The sequence below is a fragment of the Ipomoea nil genome, unplaced genomic scaffold (assembly GCF_001879475.1).
Source record: "Ipomoea nil cultivar Tokyo-kokei standard unplaced genomic scaffold, Asagao_1.1 scaffold0519, whole genome shotgun sequence".
NCBI lineage: Eukaryota > Viridiplantae > Streptophyta > Magnoliopsida > Solanales > Convolvulaceae > Ipomoea > Ipomoea nil.
Genome location: NW_017616947.1, coordinates 600236 through 618668, shown reverse-complemented (window position 1 = coordinate 618668; position 18433 = coordinate 600236). Strand labels below are relative to the sequence as shown.

At 40.8% G+C, this 18433-nt stretch overlaps 1 protein-coding gene across 1 annotated transcript; it reads left to right on the top strand.

Annotated features, from left to right (window-relative positions):
• Window positions 1–2397: 2397 nt before the first annotated feature.
• On the top strand, window positions 2398–17898 carry LOC109174022. The gene is made up of 2 exons (XM_019323315.1): window positions 2398–3003; window positions 17554–17898. The coding sequence occupies exons 1-2, from the start codon at window positions 2398–2400 to the stop codon at window positions 17896–17898; spliced, it is 951 nt and encodes a 316-aa protein (XP_019178860.1).
• The last annotated feature ends 535 nt before the right edge of the window (window positions 17899–18433 follow it).

Below are 18433 nucleotides of genomic sequence, written 5' to 3'. Positions count from 1 at the left end.
CAATCAAAACACAAAATCTCTAACTTCTCTCTAGAAAGGTGTAGCTTCTTCTCCAAGCTAGAATTGGGACATCCTAAATCTTGCAAGTTGTCTTCCAAGATTCCTACTTTCCTCATCTTAAGCATAGGGGAGGGTAAAATCCTTGCTCTTTTGGTGTTTTTAACTTCCTTCTAGATGTCTTTTTCTAAAAATAGAATCTTTGTTGTCTTTTGGTTTGTTTATGAAGTTGGTGTGGAAGAAGAGCTTTAGGAGACGCTTTCTAAGGGTGAGAAAGAGAAGTTTTAGGCAACAAAGGTAACCCATGCTTTACAAAACCTATTTTCTTACTTATATGATGATTTCTTGGCTTCTACATGTGATTCTTGTGATGATTTGTGAGATTTAATGCATTGTATTGTAGTGATGCATGTTTAGAGCTTGTTCTTAGGGTTCTTGAATGCCATTACTTGGCTATTTCTTGGGTTCAAGTCATATTATCGTTTTGTGTGAGATTTTGGGTGTTTTGGACTTGAATTTGGACTTGTTGTTGAAAATCCCCGAAGGGATTATTGTGTACAGGGTGTGGTACCCGCGGGCGGAAAGACAGGCAGAGGCTTACCCGCCGCCCCACCCGTGGGGAACGAAGGCTCGTGGGTATGTACCCGCGGGTGGAACCACGGGCGGAGGTTCAACCATGGCCCCACCCGCGGGGAACGTTGTGGATTGTGGCGGGGATTTGTTCCCCGTGATTCTTTTGACTCGGTATTGATGTTTTGACCTCTCGATGTTTTATTGGGCTATTTGTGAGTCTTCTTGATGTTTCGTATGTCAATAATGGTATGTTAGGAATCCATGTAGGATTTGGTGTCTTGAATCGTGCTAAGGGTCCAACTTTGTGATTCGTTGGGCTAATGTGAGTCTTGGATGTTCTTTGGAACTACTTTTGGTTTACCCGTTTGCTAAGCATGCTAGTTTGATGTTGAAATGCTAGTGTGTGCGATTTGTTCTTTCCTATTGAGATTGGCAACTTGTGTTGACCATCGTTTGGTGTCGGATTGTGATCCTTCGTTGTTGAGTATGGTTTCATATCTTTGTTGTGATCCATTGAGTGATTCCTATGATGTGAACATATGTAATCGTTGTACCCTTTGATTGATGGTTGATTAAGGTTATTGTTGAATCTTAGTCTTCTTGGTAATGATGATGACTTGTGTGATTATGATTGAAATTGGTGGTGTGTTACTTGAGCAAAGGCTCATATGTTGGAGGTTGTGTGATTGAAATTAATGGTACCCTCGTGTACTGAGAGTTCGACGGTGAATAGGACATGTTGGAGGGGGGACGACGGTCCTCGGAGGCATACGATTGGACTCAGAAGTACAGGGTGGCACTAGGAGGTAATGGTTGGAACTGAAATAAGGCCCGGGGTAGCCATAAGGTTGGAACATGGCATAAGGTTGTAACTATGATACTTGTGACATGTAGTTGTCACTATGGCATGTAGTTTCCAATGTGTGAATGTGTGTTCTTTGCTAATGAGCATGTCTTGATGTATTCTACTTTGTGATTAGTAGAGTGCATCTCGAGTTGTATTGTCTTCCATGACTCTTGTCTTGTTAATGTCGTAAGGATGTTGATTTCCTTTTCCTTTTGAGAGTGTGAATGAGTCCTTGAAGTTGACTTCTCTCTTGGCTTTTGAAATGATATATACTGTATTCCGTTTCAAAAATGGTTTTGACTTATACTTATCCGTATATGTTATTAAAAGCGTATTGATGGGTACGAGTGTCATCCCCATGTTATGTTTTCCTTGTTCTACAGGTTTTGAGTAGAAACCCGAGAGCGCTAGACTTGGAGCGATAGATAGCCTAGTCACCTTGTTTAGTCACTTGGTTTTGTTGGCCTGTGAGCCTGTTTTAGCGGCCTGTGTGCCAAGATACTCTTTATACTCTGTTGAATGGTTTAGTTTTTCCCGCCTATGCATCTTTAGTATTTAAGATTTGGCATAATACTCCCGATTAGACTTGCTTCCGCTTTGTGTTTAATGGTTATCTAGATTGTTTATCTCTTGCACTTAAGTTTTAAAAATATTGTAAAATTGGGGGTGTTACAGTTGGTATCAGAGCCTAGGTTTGAGCCTAGGATGTTAGGATTTGGAATTTAAGGAGTTGTGTGGTTTGAGACCATAAGATGGCCTTTAAGTACCTAAGTGTTTAGGACTTAGGACTTCTAGGACGCGTGCTGAGCTGTGTGTTGTTTACTATTTGTTCTGTTTGCTTTGTTGATTTTGCTTAGCTTAGCGTTCCTGTAGTTAGCGCCAGGTAAGGGTGCGTTGTTTGTTTGTGCCTACTGTAACCCTGTTGTTTCTGTATAAGTTTCTTCATGGCCTCGCCTCACCATCGCGCCCGTACGCCCGAGATGCCGGCCAACGAGCAGTTGGCTCAGAACTTGCAACATCTGACGGAAACGATGCAGGCCTTGAGTGAAGCCCTTCTACACAACAACCATTCTGCTCCTCCGCCGCAGCCTGCCGGGAATCGGGATGTGGGGCATTTAGTCTCGGGATATAGGCCACCAGTGTTCGCCGGAGAGGAGGATCCAGTGATACTCGAGGAGTGGATCCGTTCCCTTGATAAGATCTTCACCGTTTTGGGCTGCCCCGAAGATCGCAGAGTGCAGCTGGCCTCTTTATACTTCAGTCACGAGGATGATCTCTGGTGGGTACACGAGGGCCCCGCGTATCAAGAAGAGCCCGACTTCGACTGGTCAGCCTTGAAGGACAGGATGAGGGAGAGGTTTTATCCATCGCACATCCGAGCCGCCATGTACGAGGAGTTCTTACATCTCCAGCAGGGCTCGTCATCTGTGGTGGAATACCACAAGCGCTTCTTGGAGCTTGCCTGTTTTGCTAGGATGTTGGTCCCCATCGAGCTAGAAAATGTGGAGAAGTTCGTGGCAGGCCTCAACTATGAAGCCCAGAAGGTGTTAACTGTGAGCAAGCCTAGATCTCTGAAGGAGGCTTATGTAACACCCCGTGTTACGATCCCTAAAACCAATTAAATCATTTAATTAATCACCTAAGAGAAAGAATTAAATCACAACAATTAATTAGGGAGGCCCACCATAGTCCATGGGCCCTTATCCCTAAACCCAATCCTTAGTCCTAGAAGGAATTGAGTTAGCAGACCTATAGTAATTAGACCCTAAGTAAGACTCTTAGATATATAAATAGGGAACATAAAGAGGCACCTAGAACTCCCACCACAATAATCTCTCACCACACCAAGAATTCCAAGAATTCCCTAGGAGAAATCAAGAAACGAGAAAGCTTAAAGAAAGACCCTTCATAGCCAAGGAATCAATTAAGGCTAAGAGGTAACCCATGTCTCAACAAAACCTATTTTCATAGCTATGATTCCCCTCTTAGGATTTCCCCATATTATTGTGTATTGATGATTTGTGATATTATTATTGATGATTGGTGGGATGATTCCATGGGTGATCTTAATGATGAAAGGTTCTTGATAATTATGACGTTCTTGATGATTATATGACGTTCTTGATAATTATATGGTGTTCTTGATGTTCTTAATGATTATATGAGGTTCTTGATATTTATAAGATATTCCTACCGAATCTTGATTTTGGAAAATGAATTGTGTTCTTGTTGATTTAAAAATAATTAGAACCCTAGGTATATCGTGGAATTCGTATGGTATTATTCTTGGTATATTGGGTGGGAATTCGCATGATTGGGTGTTGATTATGTTTAGAAAAGCATGATAGGTTATGTGCCATATGTTTCTTGATTTTGATCCGTTAATTGTCCACGTGTGTTATCAATTGCGTTTGAAAGTGTCTAAGCATGGTTTCGGGTTCCACAAAGGTTCCCGGAGCGTTTTTGGTGAAAAAGAGTCAGTGGGTGGTAGGGGACCCGCCACCTACCCGCGGCCTATTTGGGCAAACGCCGGCTGCGGGCAGCTGCCCGCCGGGCACCCGCTGCCCGGAACAGTGCCGCCGGCGGGTGACCCCTCACCCACCGGCTACCCGCTGGTTTGTACCCAATTTCTGATTTTGGCTTCCCCGTTTGATGTTCCCCCGATCCTCGTGGTGTCCCAACGGACTCCGTCTATCGTGCCTATGTCTAGTTTGATATTTTGGGTACCGTTTGTAGGTTTTATGAGTCTTATATATTGCATGCTAGTTGAATTGGTATCCCGTTGACCTAGGTGAAAGAAGTATGAACCCCTTAGGATTATTCTTAGTATGTGAAGGATCACGCATAGGTTTTGTTATACGTTTTCTCCCCCTTCCCAATGTGTTAATGTGGGTTGCATGTGCTTGCTATGTGTTATGTGTGCATGATACCCCAATTCGGTTGCGATCGGATTGGTCATTCCTGAGCTGCGGTTCAGAAGCTGGTTGCGGTCAGATTTACACTCTTGGGCTGCGGTCCACCGTTTGGTTGCGATCAAACGTTTCTACATGAGCTACGGTTCATATTTCCTGGCTACGGTCAGATGACATACTCTTGGGCTGCGGTCCACTGTTTGGTTGCGATCAAACTATGATGAGTTGCGGTTCATCGATCGGTTGCGATCGACCCCTCCGTGTTGCGATACGGGGCAGGGTGCTGCGGGGCCGTGTCAGAGCTATATGCGCTGACCCTCATGTATGGGTATGCGATTGGTCCTGTGGCGCCAACAAAGTGTGCTATGTGATGAGATACGGATGAGTTGTTGTTATGAGTACCTTGGGGATGTGACTATGGGTTTTATACTGGGAATCGTATATGTTGGATTATGATTATTAATTGTGCTTATCTTACCTGTCTTGCCTGTTGTAAACTGTATATGCTTGGTATAACTGCTGTCTGTGCTTAGCCCTATCTGTTGAGTCGATCCCTGTTTTAAAAGCTAGAGTCTCGTAGGATATATCGTCATGCTTAAAATTGGTTTTCGTATATCGATATATATGTCTATATGTATTGTATTTCAACGCGTTGGAGTGGGTTACCAGCATCTCTCGCTGAACAGATATATTTGGCTTTCAGGCACAAACGAGTAGAGCACTGGAGCGCGTTAGAAGCTTGAGGCGTAGCTTAGATAGTTTTCCCTTTTCGGCCTGCGTGCCATGATTTAGTATTGATACGGATTGAGGTTTTAGAATTTAGCCTGTGCACCTGAGTTCTCTAGCTCGGGTGTGGCATAGCACCCCGTACTATTTGTATCGTAATTTGGGATTTAATGAGATTCTATCTTTATTATATAAGTTTTAAAAGTCTTAAAAATCTGGGGTGTTACAGTTGGTATCAGAGCCTAAGTTTGACCCTAGGATAAGGCTATTAATACAGACCTTAGGACATAGACTTGAACTTTAGGTACTTAGGGACATAGGATTCGGAAATCTTAGGACGCACAGTGAGATTGTGAGACCTACACATAACCTCCCCTCACTTTATTCCCCCCTATCTAAAGACAACTTTTTCCCCTGCTTATCACATCGAAAGAAGAGCACCGAGCGCTAACCTAACGTTCTTATAAACATTGGCCCAGAAAGACGACAGCATGGCGCCAAACAGAAGACAATCAAGGACTCCAGAACCCGCCACACACGACCCCCTGACCCAAACACTCCAATAACTAACGCAAGTCGCCCAGACACTAAGCGACGTAGCTCTTCGCAAAAACAGGCCCGCGCCTCCTCCATCAAACACGAACTCAGACGTCGCCCGACAAGTTTCAAATCATCGACCACCCACGTTCTCAGGAGAAGAGGACCCCGTAATCCTGGAGGAATGGATCCGGACACTCGACAAAATTCTCGGGTTAGTGGAATGCCCAGAGGAACGTCGCGTGGAGATAGCCTCGTTCTACTTCGGACACGAGGCCGATCTTTGGTGGATCCACGAGGGTCCCGCTTACTAACAAGAACCAGGGCTCAACTGGGAAAACCTCAAAACACGACTACGAGAACGATTCTACCCAACACACGTAAAAGCATCCATGTACGAAGAGTTCCTCCACCTAAAACAAGGGACAACCACTGTCATGGAATACCACAAGCGATTCCTCGAACTCGCACGCTTCGCACCAGAGCTAGTCCCCACCGAAGTAACCAAAATAGAAAGATTCGTCTCGGGCCTCAACTTCGAAGCCCGAAAAGCACTAGTGGTAAGCAGACCTCGGACACTCAACGAGGCTTACTCCAGTGCTGCCAATCTCTATCGAATCCAACTACTCCAGCTCGGGGTTCAGGAACAGATATGAAAGAGGAACACCGGAGGGGGAGCACCACCGGTAAAAAGAACAACGAACAACACCAACACAAGACCAAGCAACCTGACCAACCAAAGACCGTCCCTAGGGAACAATGAAGCAAACCCAAGAAGCTTCCCTTGCCCAAAATGCAACAAAAGCCATAGAGGGAAAGATTGCATGGGCAATCCCTGGCGATGCTTCAACTGCGGAGAAGAAGGGCACAAAGCCTTCCAGTGCACTCAACCCCAAAGGCCACGCCCCACCACCACAGGTCAACACGGAGGCACCACCCACCAAGGGAACTACGGTGCTCTCGGGAAAATATTCGTCATGAGCCGCACTCAAGCCGATCTCAGGAACGAGAGTAACCCCGAGGAGGGGAACCTAACCCCAGAAGACGAGGACCACACAGACCCCGCGGGGGAAAATCAAGAAGACAAATTTTGTCTAGGATAAACCAGCAATTCCTTGTAATCGCTTTCATAGTAAAGCTACTTAGTTAGCAATTACTTCGGAATTATTATAAATAAAAGATTAGATCGAAATTCGATCCTACTTACATGAAACCAAAAATTATACAACAAACCAAGCCTCACATCACTAGAAGACGAAAGAGGGAAAAAGACAAGAGCCACACCACCAAGAAAAGCCTAGTGTTGCCAATAAGAATGGAACCTTGGACATCTCACTTACAAAACTAAGGCCTTAACCACTAGGCTATGAGTGTTTCTTAAAACCTCAAGGGAACACTCCCACCTTAAACCCCCACAAGTCCCTAAACCCACAAAAATCCCCAAATAAAAAACCCTTTTCTTATTCCTTTCCCCCCACTTTCTCTCATTCACCCTTTCCACAAACACACCGCCGCCCTCCCTTGACGTCGGAAACCCGAGACCGCCGCCACCAGCGACCAAGCCACGACCGGCCGCCCAGGTCGTGCCCGCCGCTGCCGCCGGAGGAAACCGCGATGCCAACCACCGCCCGTCGCCCACCTGGGTGCTACCCGCTGCCGCACACCACCCAACGCCGTCACCCCCCCCACCGAGCCGTCACCTGAACTCAGCTCGCCGTCACTGCCCTCGCCAACGGGGAAAACCGCTCGCCGAAAAATCACGCCGGAGACCCGCTGGAAAAAAGTCGCCGGAAAAAGTGTCAACCATCAAAATGCCGAAGAAACCCCTCGGAACCCGTACCCCGGAATGGAGCAAAGCCGGCTACACCGTGATAGGAGGTAAAGCCCTGGAACCCGACCAATTCTCTCCGGAATTGGTTGATATGCTTAACCACCAAGGGCTTTTGGATACGTATCTCACCATCAAGGGGGATACCTACCCCGAATTGGTGAAGGAATTCTATCAACATCTAGTGGCCACAAAACGGGGTGATAAGCTAGAAATCACCACCAAGGTCCGTGACAAGGAAATAATACACTCCGAAGGCCGCTTGGCCAAGCTCTTGAAATTGACCACCACGGGTGTGTCAAACTACGACCGAAAGGGGTGGATTGATACCCAAAATACGGGGTACAAGGACTACCTCGGGTACCTACTCAGGAAGGAGGAAGGATTCACCTCGACCACACGACCTAATAGAAAGTGGCTATCGGCGGAGCAAAAGATATTGGTTATGATTGTGACCGATAGCCTCTTGCCCACGAACAATAAGAGCAAGGACGTGGGGAGTTTAGAGTGCACCTTTGCCTAGTTCTTGAAACACAAAATCAAGTTCAACCTGCCGGCCCTCATGCTAAAACACATGGAGTTTTGCAAATCAAGCAACCGACTTAGCCTACCCTACGGGATGATCCTAAGTTGGATCATAGAGAAAAAGGGGGTGGACCTAAGCCACACCGAGGTCAAGACCACAAATGGCATGGTCTTTAATGCCCAGAACCTACGCCGCAATGATATCTACTACACCGAGGGAGGACATTACCTCACCCTCGAAGAAATTTGCCAAAACCCGAGGATGAACGAAGAGAATTGGTCGACCAATTAGACATCTCCAACAAGAAGCTCAAACGGGCAATGCAAGATTGTGGAATCCTGGAGGGAAATGAGGACCAGGAGGAGGATGACGAACCCAACCCGTCGGTACAACCACGATCAGGAGGGAACCCAAGGGAGCAAAACGAGGGCTCAATCAATGAACGCATACTCGCACAGCTCAATCGGCAAAACCAAATCATGGAGGAAGGGTTCTCATCCTTGATCCGTACGACACACGCACTAGATCAGAGGGTGGCAACAATGGAGGCCACCTTGGGCACTCGCGGGGCGTCCAGCTCAGGAGTAGGAGACCGAGGTAGACCCAAAACCCTTCTATCACAACACCACCAGAAATCAAGTCTACCCCAGCTAAGGCAAAACATGGGGCCACATTCCTAACAAGGAGGCCAAAACGCGGGATGCCTAGGGGCGAAAGAATGGATTAACACACCGGGCTTCGGGGATGAAGCCCCCTTGTAAGGGGGGGAGAGTGTAACACCCCGTGTTACGATCCCTAAAACCAATTAAATCATTTAATTAATCACCTAAGAGAAAGAATTAAATCACAACAATTAATTAGGGAGGCCCACCATAGTCCATGGGCCCTTATCCCTAAACCCAATCCTTAGTCCTAAAAGGAATAGAGTTAGCAGACCTATAGTAATTAGACCCTAAGTAAGACTCTTAGATATATAAATAGGGAACATAAGGAGGCACCTAGAACTCCCACCACACCAAGAATTTCAAGAATTCCCTAGGAGAAATCAAGAAACGAGAAAGCTTAAAGAAAGACCCTTCATAGCCAAGGAATCAATTAAGGCTAAGAGGTAACCCATGTCTCAACAAAACCTATTTTCATAGCTATGATTCCCCTCTTAGGATTTCCCCATATTATTGTGTATTGATGATTTGTGATATTATTATTGATGATTGGTGGGATGATTCCATGGGTGATCTTGATGATGAAAGGTTCTTGATAATTATGACGTTCTTGATGATTATATGACGTTCTTGATAATTATATGGTGTTCTTGATGTTCTTAATGATTATATGAGGTTCTTGATATTTATATGATATTCCTACCGAATCTTGATGTTGGAAGATGAATTGTGTTCTTGTTGATTTAAAAATAATTAGAACCCTAGGTATATCGTGGAATTCGTATGGTATTATTCTTGGTATATTGGGTGGGAATTCGCATGATTGGGTGTTGATTATTTTTAGAAAAGCATGATAGGTTATTTGCCATATGTTTCTTGATTTTGATCCGTTAATTGTCCACGTGTGTTATCAATTGCGTTTGAAAGTGTCTAAGCATGGTTTCGGGTTCCACAAAGGTTTCCGGAGCGTTTTTGGTGAAAAAGAGTCATTGGGGGGTAGGGGACCCGCCACCTACCCGCGGCCTATTTGGGCAAACACCGACAGCGGGCAGCTGCCCGCCGGGCACCCGCTGCCCGGAACAGTGCCGCCGGCGGGTGACCCCTCACCCACCGGCTACCCGCTGGTTTGTACCCAATTTGGGATTTTGGCTTCCCTGTTTGATGTTCCCCCGAACCCCGTGGTGTCCCAACGGACTCCGTCTATCGTGCCTATGTCTATTTTGATATTTCGGGTACCGTTCGTAGGTTGTATGAGTCTTATATATTGCATGCTAGTTGAATTGGTATCCCGTTGACCTAGGTGAATGAAGTATGAACCCCTTAGGATTATTCTTAGTATGTGAAGGATCACGCATAGGTTTTGTTATACGTTTTCTCCCCTTCCCAATGTGTTAATGTGGGTTGCATGTGCTTGCTATGTGTTATGTGTGCATGATACCCCAATTCGGTTGCGATCGGATTGGTCATTCCTGAGCTGCGGTTCAGAAGCTGGCTGCGGTCAGATTTACACTCTTGGGCTGCGGTCCACCGTTTGGTTGCGATCAAACGTTTCTACATGAGCTGCGGTTCATATTTCATGGCTGCGGTCATATGACATACTCTTGGGCTACGGTCCACTGTTTGGTTGCGATCAAACGATGATGAGCTGCGGTTCATCGGTCGGTTGCGATCGACCCCTCCGTGTTGCGATACGGGGCAGGGTGCTGCGGGGCCGTGTCAGAGCTATATGCGCTGACCCTCATGTACGGGTATGCGATTGGTCCTGTGGCGCCAACAAAGTGTGCTATGTGATGAGATACGGATGAGTTGTTGTTATGAGTACCTTGGGGATGTGACAATGGGTTTTATACTGGGAATCGTATATGTTGGATTATGATTATTAATTTTGCTTATCTTACCTGTCTTGCCTGTTGTAAACTGTATATGCTTGGTATAACTGCTGTCTGTGCTTAGCCCTATCTGTTGAGTCCATCCCTGTTTTAAAAGCTAGAGTCTCGTAGGATATATCTTCATGCTTCAAATTGGTTTTCATATATCTATATATATGTCTATATGTATTGTATTTCAACGCGTTGGAGTGGGTTACCAGCATCTCTCGCTGAACAGATATATTTGGCTTTCATGCACAGACGAGTAGAGCACTGGAGCGCGTTAGAAGCTTGAGGCGTAGCTTAGATAGTTTTCCCTTTTCGGCCTGTGTGCCATGATTTCGTATTGATACTGATTGAGGTTTTAGAATTTAGCCTGTGCACCTGAGTTCTCTAGCTCGGGTGTGGCATAGCACCCCGTACTCTTTGTATCGTAATTTGGGATTTAATGAGATTCTATCTTTATTATATAAGTTTTAAAAGTCTTGAAAATCTGGGGTGTTACAGCTTATCTGAGCGTGGCCGATCTGTATCGTGTGCAACAGCTGCAGCGATGGTGATATGCATTTTTTACACTCATATTTTAAGTACATCTTTATAATAATTTTGCATTGGTTATTTAATATTATCTAATAATTAGTTCTTTATATATATATATATATATATATATATATATATATATAATATAGAATACATTAATATATATATTACGTACTGACTAGTATATATATATATTATGAATCTTAATATATTTTAAGTATTACTTTATATATTTGTGGGTCCAATTCATTGCAAAAGACAAAAGAAACAAAGTAATTAACATTTGAATGCTTCTTCAGGATCGTCGATTACAAGCGCTATTCTCACGGCATTATTACAAAAAGGGTCGAAAGATTATGTTGTGCGGCACAAAAGTAGGAAATTGAGTGATAGGAAATAGTTTAGGTTTATTTTTAGAATGCTATAAATAGTAGGAGTTTCTTTTTGTAAAATGTTCATTCTTCCCCTCTCGATTATTCTGTAAAGCTGTTATCAATGTCCATTCATTGCTAATTTCTTTAGCTTGGTTTAGTGAATTGAAGCCCCAGAATTGATTATGCTGTAAGATTATTTATTTATTTTTATTATATAATTTTTATGCATTTGGGTATTAAATATTCTTCTAAGTTATTTGAATAGTTGTATCATTTAATTGCTAGGGAGGCCTACTAGTTATTTACTTGATATAATTATTTGCTATATTAGATAATGTTGTGCTACAAATTATTCTAATATTCAGTAGCAACTGGTTTAATTATTGACGGCTTAGTGATAATTGGACTCGGGTAGAATATTTTCCTAAGTTAAATGCAACCGCTTGTGTTTGTGTTATTTAGTTTGTCGGTTTTCCTAGTTCCTATTGCTGCTATTAAATTAAATCTATAGCGCTTGTCTTAGGTTATTTAGTAGTTAGGGGTAATTAAACCGCGTGTGCTTTAGTTACCTATAACTAAGGGAAAACGAAAATGAAATAATTTCACGACAAATATTCAATTTCATATTAATTACTTTATTAATCAATTATCAGTGTTAAACTCCGGTGGTGGATCTTTACTAACCAAGGTTTTCTATTTATAAGTGTTTCGAATATATAATTGCTTTATTCGTTCATTTGAATTTCTTGTCTATTTAAATTCTCTTTTATTTAATCTTTACTCTCATCATATTCCAAACCCCCCCACCTTTAATTTGATTACAAAAGTTAAACTAGTTACTCCTCGTGGGATCGATCCTTACTCCCGCTACTACGTTTGTAAGGTTTTAATTTGGGAGCCTACGACAGCTCACCAAATTTTGGCGCCGTTGCCGGGGAAATTTTCTTATTTATTTTGTGTTTATTTAATTATTTATTTGTTTTTCTCGTTAATTTGTCCCAAAAATTTTTTTTTTAAAAAAATCTTTTCTTTCGTTACTTTTACATAATTGCTGCAATATATTTTCTTTTTGTTTATGCCTATAACTCGATCTGCTAACAAAGAAGTCATGCCATACAATCCAGAAATTGAAAGAACTGTACGCAGGTGGAGGAAACAAGCTTTGAGCAAATTGGAGTTTAGTGATTTGGCTACCGATTCTACCAATTCTAATTTAGAAGAGGAACCCATGGCTCAAAATCGGACTTTAAAAGAGCTTGGAGCACCAAATTTAGATCACCAACCTTTATGCATCACTTTCCCTGCTCTGGATGCTAATGTCCAATTTGAATTAAAATCTGGATCAATTCATCTTTTGCCATCTTTTCATGGACTTGCAGGTGAAGACCCTCACAAGCACTTGAAGGAATTCCATGTGGTGTGTTCAAGTATGAAACCCACAGGGGTTACTGAAGAACAAATCAAGTTGAGAGCCTTCCGATTTTCTTTGAAAGATTCAGCGAAGGATTGGCTATATTATTTACCTTCCGGAAGCATCACCACATGGAATAACTTAAAGACACTATTTCTTGAAAAATATTTCCTAGCTTCAAGGGCGGCCAACATTAGAAAGGAAATCTGTGGTATAAGGCAAAACAATAGAGAGTCATTATATGAATATTGGGAGCGTTTCAAAATGCTTTGTGCAAGCTGCCCACACCATCAAATTAGTGAGCAATTACTCATTCAGTACTTTTATGAAGGACTTTTTCCAATGGATAGAAGCATGATTGATGCTGCAAGCGGTGGTGCTTTAGTTGACAAGACACCAGACGCTGCAAGAACTCTAATTGCGAACATGGCTGCAAATTCTCAACAGTTTGGCAATAGAATAGTCCAACCATCTAAGCATGTGAATGAGGTAAATATTTCTGCTCTTGAACAACAAATTTCTGGTTTAACTACTCTTGTCCATCAATTAGCAGTAGGCAATATGCAAACTGTAAAAGCATGTGAAATTTGCTCGGTAGTTGGGCATCAAACTGATTCCTGCCCAACTCTTCAAGAAGAACCTATTGAACAAGTTAACATGGCTGGAGGTTTTCCTGGACAACCTCAAGGTACGTATGATCCGTTCTCCAATACATATAATCCTAGATGGAGGGATCACCCAAACCTTAGTTATGGGAACTCACAAGGGAACCAGTTTGTTCAGAATCGTTCTAATTTTCAACAGTATAGACAACCATTTCCTTCAAGACAACAACCGACCCAAAACTTTAGCTCAGGTACGAATCTAGAAGATATTGTTAAATCTCTTGCTACTAACACTTTGCAGTTTCAACAAGAAACACAACTATTCCAACAAGAGACAAGAGCTAGTATTCAAGAAACAAAGGCTAGTATTCAAAACTTGGAAAGACAAATGGGCCAACTTGCAACTACGGTTAGTCGGTTGGAAGCACAGAGTTCTGGGAAACTACCCTCTCAAACAGTTGTTAATCCTAAAGAGAATGTAAGTGCAATTAATGTTGAAAGTATGTCGCTCGAAAAGAAAGTTGATTTGAATAAGGAAATAAGTGCAAGAATCATTGCCAACAATAAAGAGAAGTCCCAAGATTCTATGGAAAAAGTACCTCGCTATGCAAATTTTCTAAAAGAGGTACGCACTATGAAAAATAAACGAAATAATGAAAGAATTGAGGAAGTGAAAGTGCAAGAGAATGTCTCTATGGCTAGTCAAAGCAATCTTCCTGAAAAGTGCAAAGACCCAGGTATGTTTACTATTCCATGCATGATAAGTGGGGTGAAATTTGAAAATGCTATGTTAGATTTAGGAGCTTCTATTAATGTCATGCCATATTCTGTTTATGCTTCTTTAAATCTTGGACCCCTGAATAAATCTGGTATAATAATTCAATTGGCTGATGGATCTACTACATATCCTAGGGGTGTGATTGAGGATTTGATTGTTGAAGTTGATAACTTGGTTTTTCCTGCTGATTTTTATGTGCTTGATATGAAAAATAATAATCATATTTTGTTAGGAAGGCCATTCTTAAAAACTGCAAAAACAAAAATTGATATTCATAGTGGTATGCTTACTATGGAGTCTAATGGTAAACTTGTGACTTTTAATATTTATGACACCATGAAATCTCCTAGTGATGATAATTTTGCAATTTTTGTTGATTCTTTGAACTTTGTTACATTTGATGAAATTGCTTTGAATGAAAAAGAAAGAAATAATAAATCATCTTTGAGTACTAATCTGCATGAAGGGACTGTTTCTTTGAATATTCATAATCATCGAAGGTACTCAAAAAGACGATGGAAATTTAAAGAAATATCATAAGTCGAGCCAACGACGATAAACAAAGGCGCTACTTGGGAGGCAACCTAAGGTGTATTTGTTCCATTCTTTTTCTTTTATTCCCGTTTCTCATTCAATAACCCTTTTTCTGTGTTTTTTTTTATTCAACATTGGGGACAATGTTGATAATAAGTGTGGGGGAGGGAATTTAGTTTTATTATTAATTATTTTCTTATTTCATAATTTTCAAAAAAATATTTTACTAGTATTTTCTTATTTCATAATTTTCAAAAAAATATTTTACTAGTATTTTATGCAAAATAAGTATTATTTTGAATTTTTTTTTATATATTTTTTCCCTTCTTGGAATTCATAACATGATTGAATAAATAGTTTGGCAAATTGTGATTAGTTTGTTAGCATTTCTTGTTTGATATGTAGTGGCTATATTAAGTAAGCAATAAACCTGTGAGTGTTTTGAGCCATTGACTGACACTTCGGTCTTATTTTCTTTCTATTGTGCGATTTCTTCCATAATTTTGTTTCTCTAGAACTTGCCTTGATTCTCTTTTAAAGCTAATTAGACCATGCATGATTCAAGTGTGATTAAGGCCATTATTTGATCTTGAGCCTCACTAGCCAACTAACCGATTTGTCCTATGATTTATTTCCCCTTGTTAACCACTTTGAGCTTTATGGTCATTCTTTTCTTTTTTTTTTGAACCACATTACAAGCCTTTTATATCTAAAAATAATGCCTTCACCCAGCTGAATAACTAGTGGAGCAAATTTTGAATTATTCGTGTAATCTACGTGAGGTTGTGAGGAAGAAGTGTGGGGGAGGTCACTTTCTTATGTTAATATGATGGAGAATGAGGTGGGTTGTATCTTCATTGCCGATTTGTCACTGGTCTTCTATGAAAAAGAAAACGAAGACAATTCATGATTCCAAAAAAATATGGAAATTGAAAAAAATGAAAAAATGGAAAAATGGAGAATATATGTTTGAAAAAGAAAAATATTGCTGAAAATTTATGAGAAAATGAGAAAGAATCAGCAATTGATTTTGAGTGGAGTTACTTCTAAATAAATGAAGTAAGGGGAAATTCTGGTAATACTGAGGAAGCATTCTATACTTGGTGTTGAGCAAGTATCTTGGATTATTTGTATTTATTTGCTCCTCTAGTTTGAAAGCTTTTGTTTAAGCTACTTTCCTAAATATTCCCTACTTTAACCCTAGCCCCATTACAACCTGTGGAAAGTCCTTATGATTTATGTCATGCATGACTCTTGTAGTGGTGATTGAGAAGATATGCAAGCCTATGGTAGAGCAATTTTATAGGAATGAACTTGAGTGAAATTAATACCCATCAAACACTTGAGTGATGAGTGATATTCCTGTGAGGGCTTACTTATTTAGTTTTCTCAATTTTCAGACAGGAGTGTTATCTTATTAATTGCAGGGTGCTTCAGATTGTTGTTCATGATATGTTATGAGTTTTGGGGATTTTATTTATTTACTTCGCAAATAATATTTTTGCTTGGGGACAAGCAAATGTTTTAGTGTGGGGGAATTTGATATGCATTTTTTACACTCATATTTTAAGTACATCGTTATAATAATTTTGCATTGGTTATTTAATATTATCTAATAATTAGTTCTTTATATATATATATATATATATATATATATATATATATATATATATATATATATATATATAATATATATATATAGAATACATTAATATATATATTACGTACTGACTAGTATATATATATATTATGAATCTTAATATATTTTAAGTATTACTTTATATATTTGTGGGTCCAATTCATTGCAAAAGACAAAAGAAACAAAGTAATTAACATTTGAATGCTTCTTCAGGATCGTCGATTACAAGCGCTATTCTCACGGCATTATTACAAAAAGGGTCGAAAGATTATGTTGTGCGGCACAAAAGTAGGAAATTGAGTGATAGGAAATAGTTTAGGTTTATTTTTAGAATGCTATAAATAGTAGGAGTTTCTTTTTGTAAAATGTTCATTCTTCCCCTCTCGATTATTCTGTAAAGCTGTTATCAATGTCCATTCATTGCTAATTTCTTTAGCTTGGTTTAGTGAATTGAAGCCCCAGAATTGATTATGCTGTAAGATTATTTATTTATTTTTATTATATAATTTTTATGCATTTGGGTATTAAATATTCTTCTAAGTTATTTGAATAGTTGTATCATTTAATTGCTAGGGAGGCCTACTAGTTATTTACTTGATATAATTATTTGCTATATTAGATAATGTTGTGCTACAAATTATTCTAATATTCAGTAGCAACTGGTTTAATTATTGACGGCTTAGTGATAATTGGACTCGGGTAGAATATTTTCCTAAGTTAAATGCAACCGCTTGTGTTTGTGTTATTTAGTTTGTCGGTTTTCCTAGTTCCTATTGCTGCTATTAAATTAAATCTATAGCGCTTGTCTTAGGTTATTTAGTAGTTAGGGGTAATTAAACCGCGTGTGCTTTAGTTACCTATAACTAAGGGAAAACGAAAATGAAATAATTTCACGACAAATATTCAATTTCATATTAATTACTTTATTAATCAATTATCAGTGTTAAACTCCGGTGGTGGATCTTTACTAACCAAGGTTTTCTATTTATAAGTGTTTCGAATATATAATTGCTTTATTCGTTCATTTGAATTTCTTGTCTATTTAAATTCTCTTTTATTTAATCTTTACTCTCATCATATTCCAAACCCCCCCACCTTTAATTTGATTACAAAAGTTAAACTAGTTACTCCTCGTGGGATCGATCCTTACTCCCGCTACTACGTTTGTAAGGTTTTAATTTGGGAGCCTACGACAGCTCACCAGATGGTCTTTTGAGTTCGCCAAGAAAAGAAATGAAGGAAGTGGGTCCTACAGTTTCAAGAAGCCGAGACAAGACTTTCGAGCTAAAACCGCACCCACTCTGCCTCAGGGATCAACCCGAGTAGAGCTTGGAGATCAAGCTAAGGCTTTTGGATGCAAGAAGTGTGGAAAGGATCATGTTGGGAAGGACTGCCAGGGACAAGCGCTTCGATGCTTCAAGTGTGGGGAAAGAGGTCACAAAGCTTTCGTGTGCCCTCTCCAAGCTAATCAGAGAGCCTTGCCATGTGGTGCGAGACCTAGTGGATCCTCGGGAGGGAGTGCTGGCCGAGGTGTAGCTTGAGCAAAGCCTTCGGGCCGAGTGTTCGTGATGGGCTGGTCTCAGGCCTAGTCTGAGGGTTTGGTGGAGGAAGAGATGGCAGGTAACTTTTCTTAGTGTTCGTGATGGGCCGGTCTCAGGCCGAGTCTGAGGGTTTGGTGGAGGAAGAGACGGCAGGTAACTTTTCTTAAGCCTACCTTTACCTTGAGAGTGTGCCTTTCTTGTGTTTCCCTTACCTTTGGTGTGTTTCCCTTACCTTAGGTGTGTGATTCTCTTGTATCTTTGGAGTGAGTTTTCCCTTGTGGTTGCTTGTTGGTGCTGAGTGGTTTTGTGTTAATTTTAATCCCGAAGCTTTACGAGTATACTTTTATTCAAACCTCATCCCCTTGGGTCATCCAAGCCTAAGTTGTTAACTTTAGATTTAGAATAACCAACATTTAGAAAATCCCTACAGGTGAAGCCTAAAAAGCTAAAAGGGTTTATAATTTATAACCACTAAGTTTCGAACCCAGGTGTTTACATTTCCAACCCAACCTTTAACCCATCTAAACCAATTGTA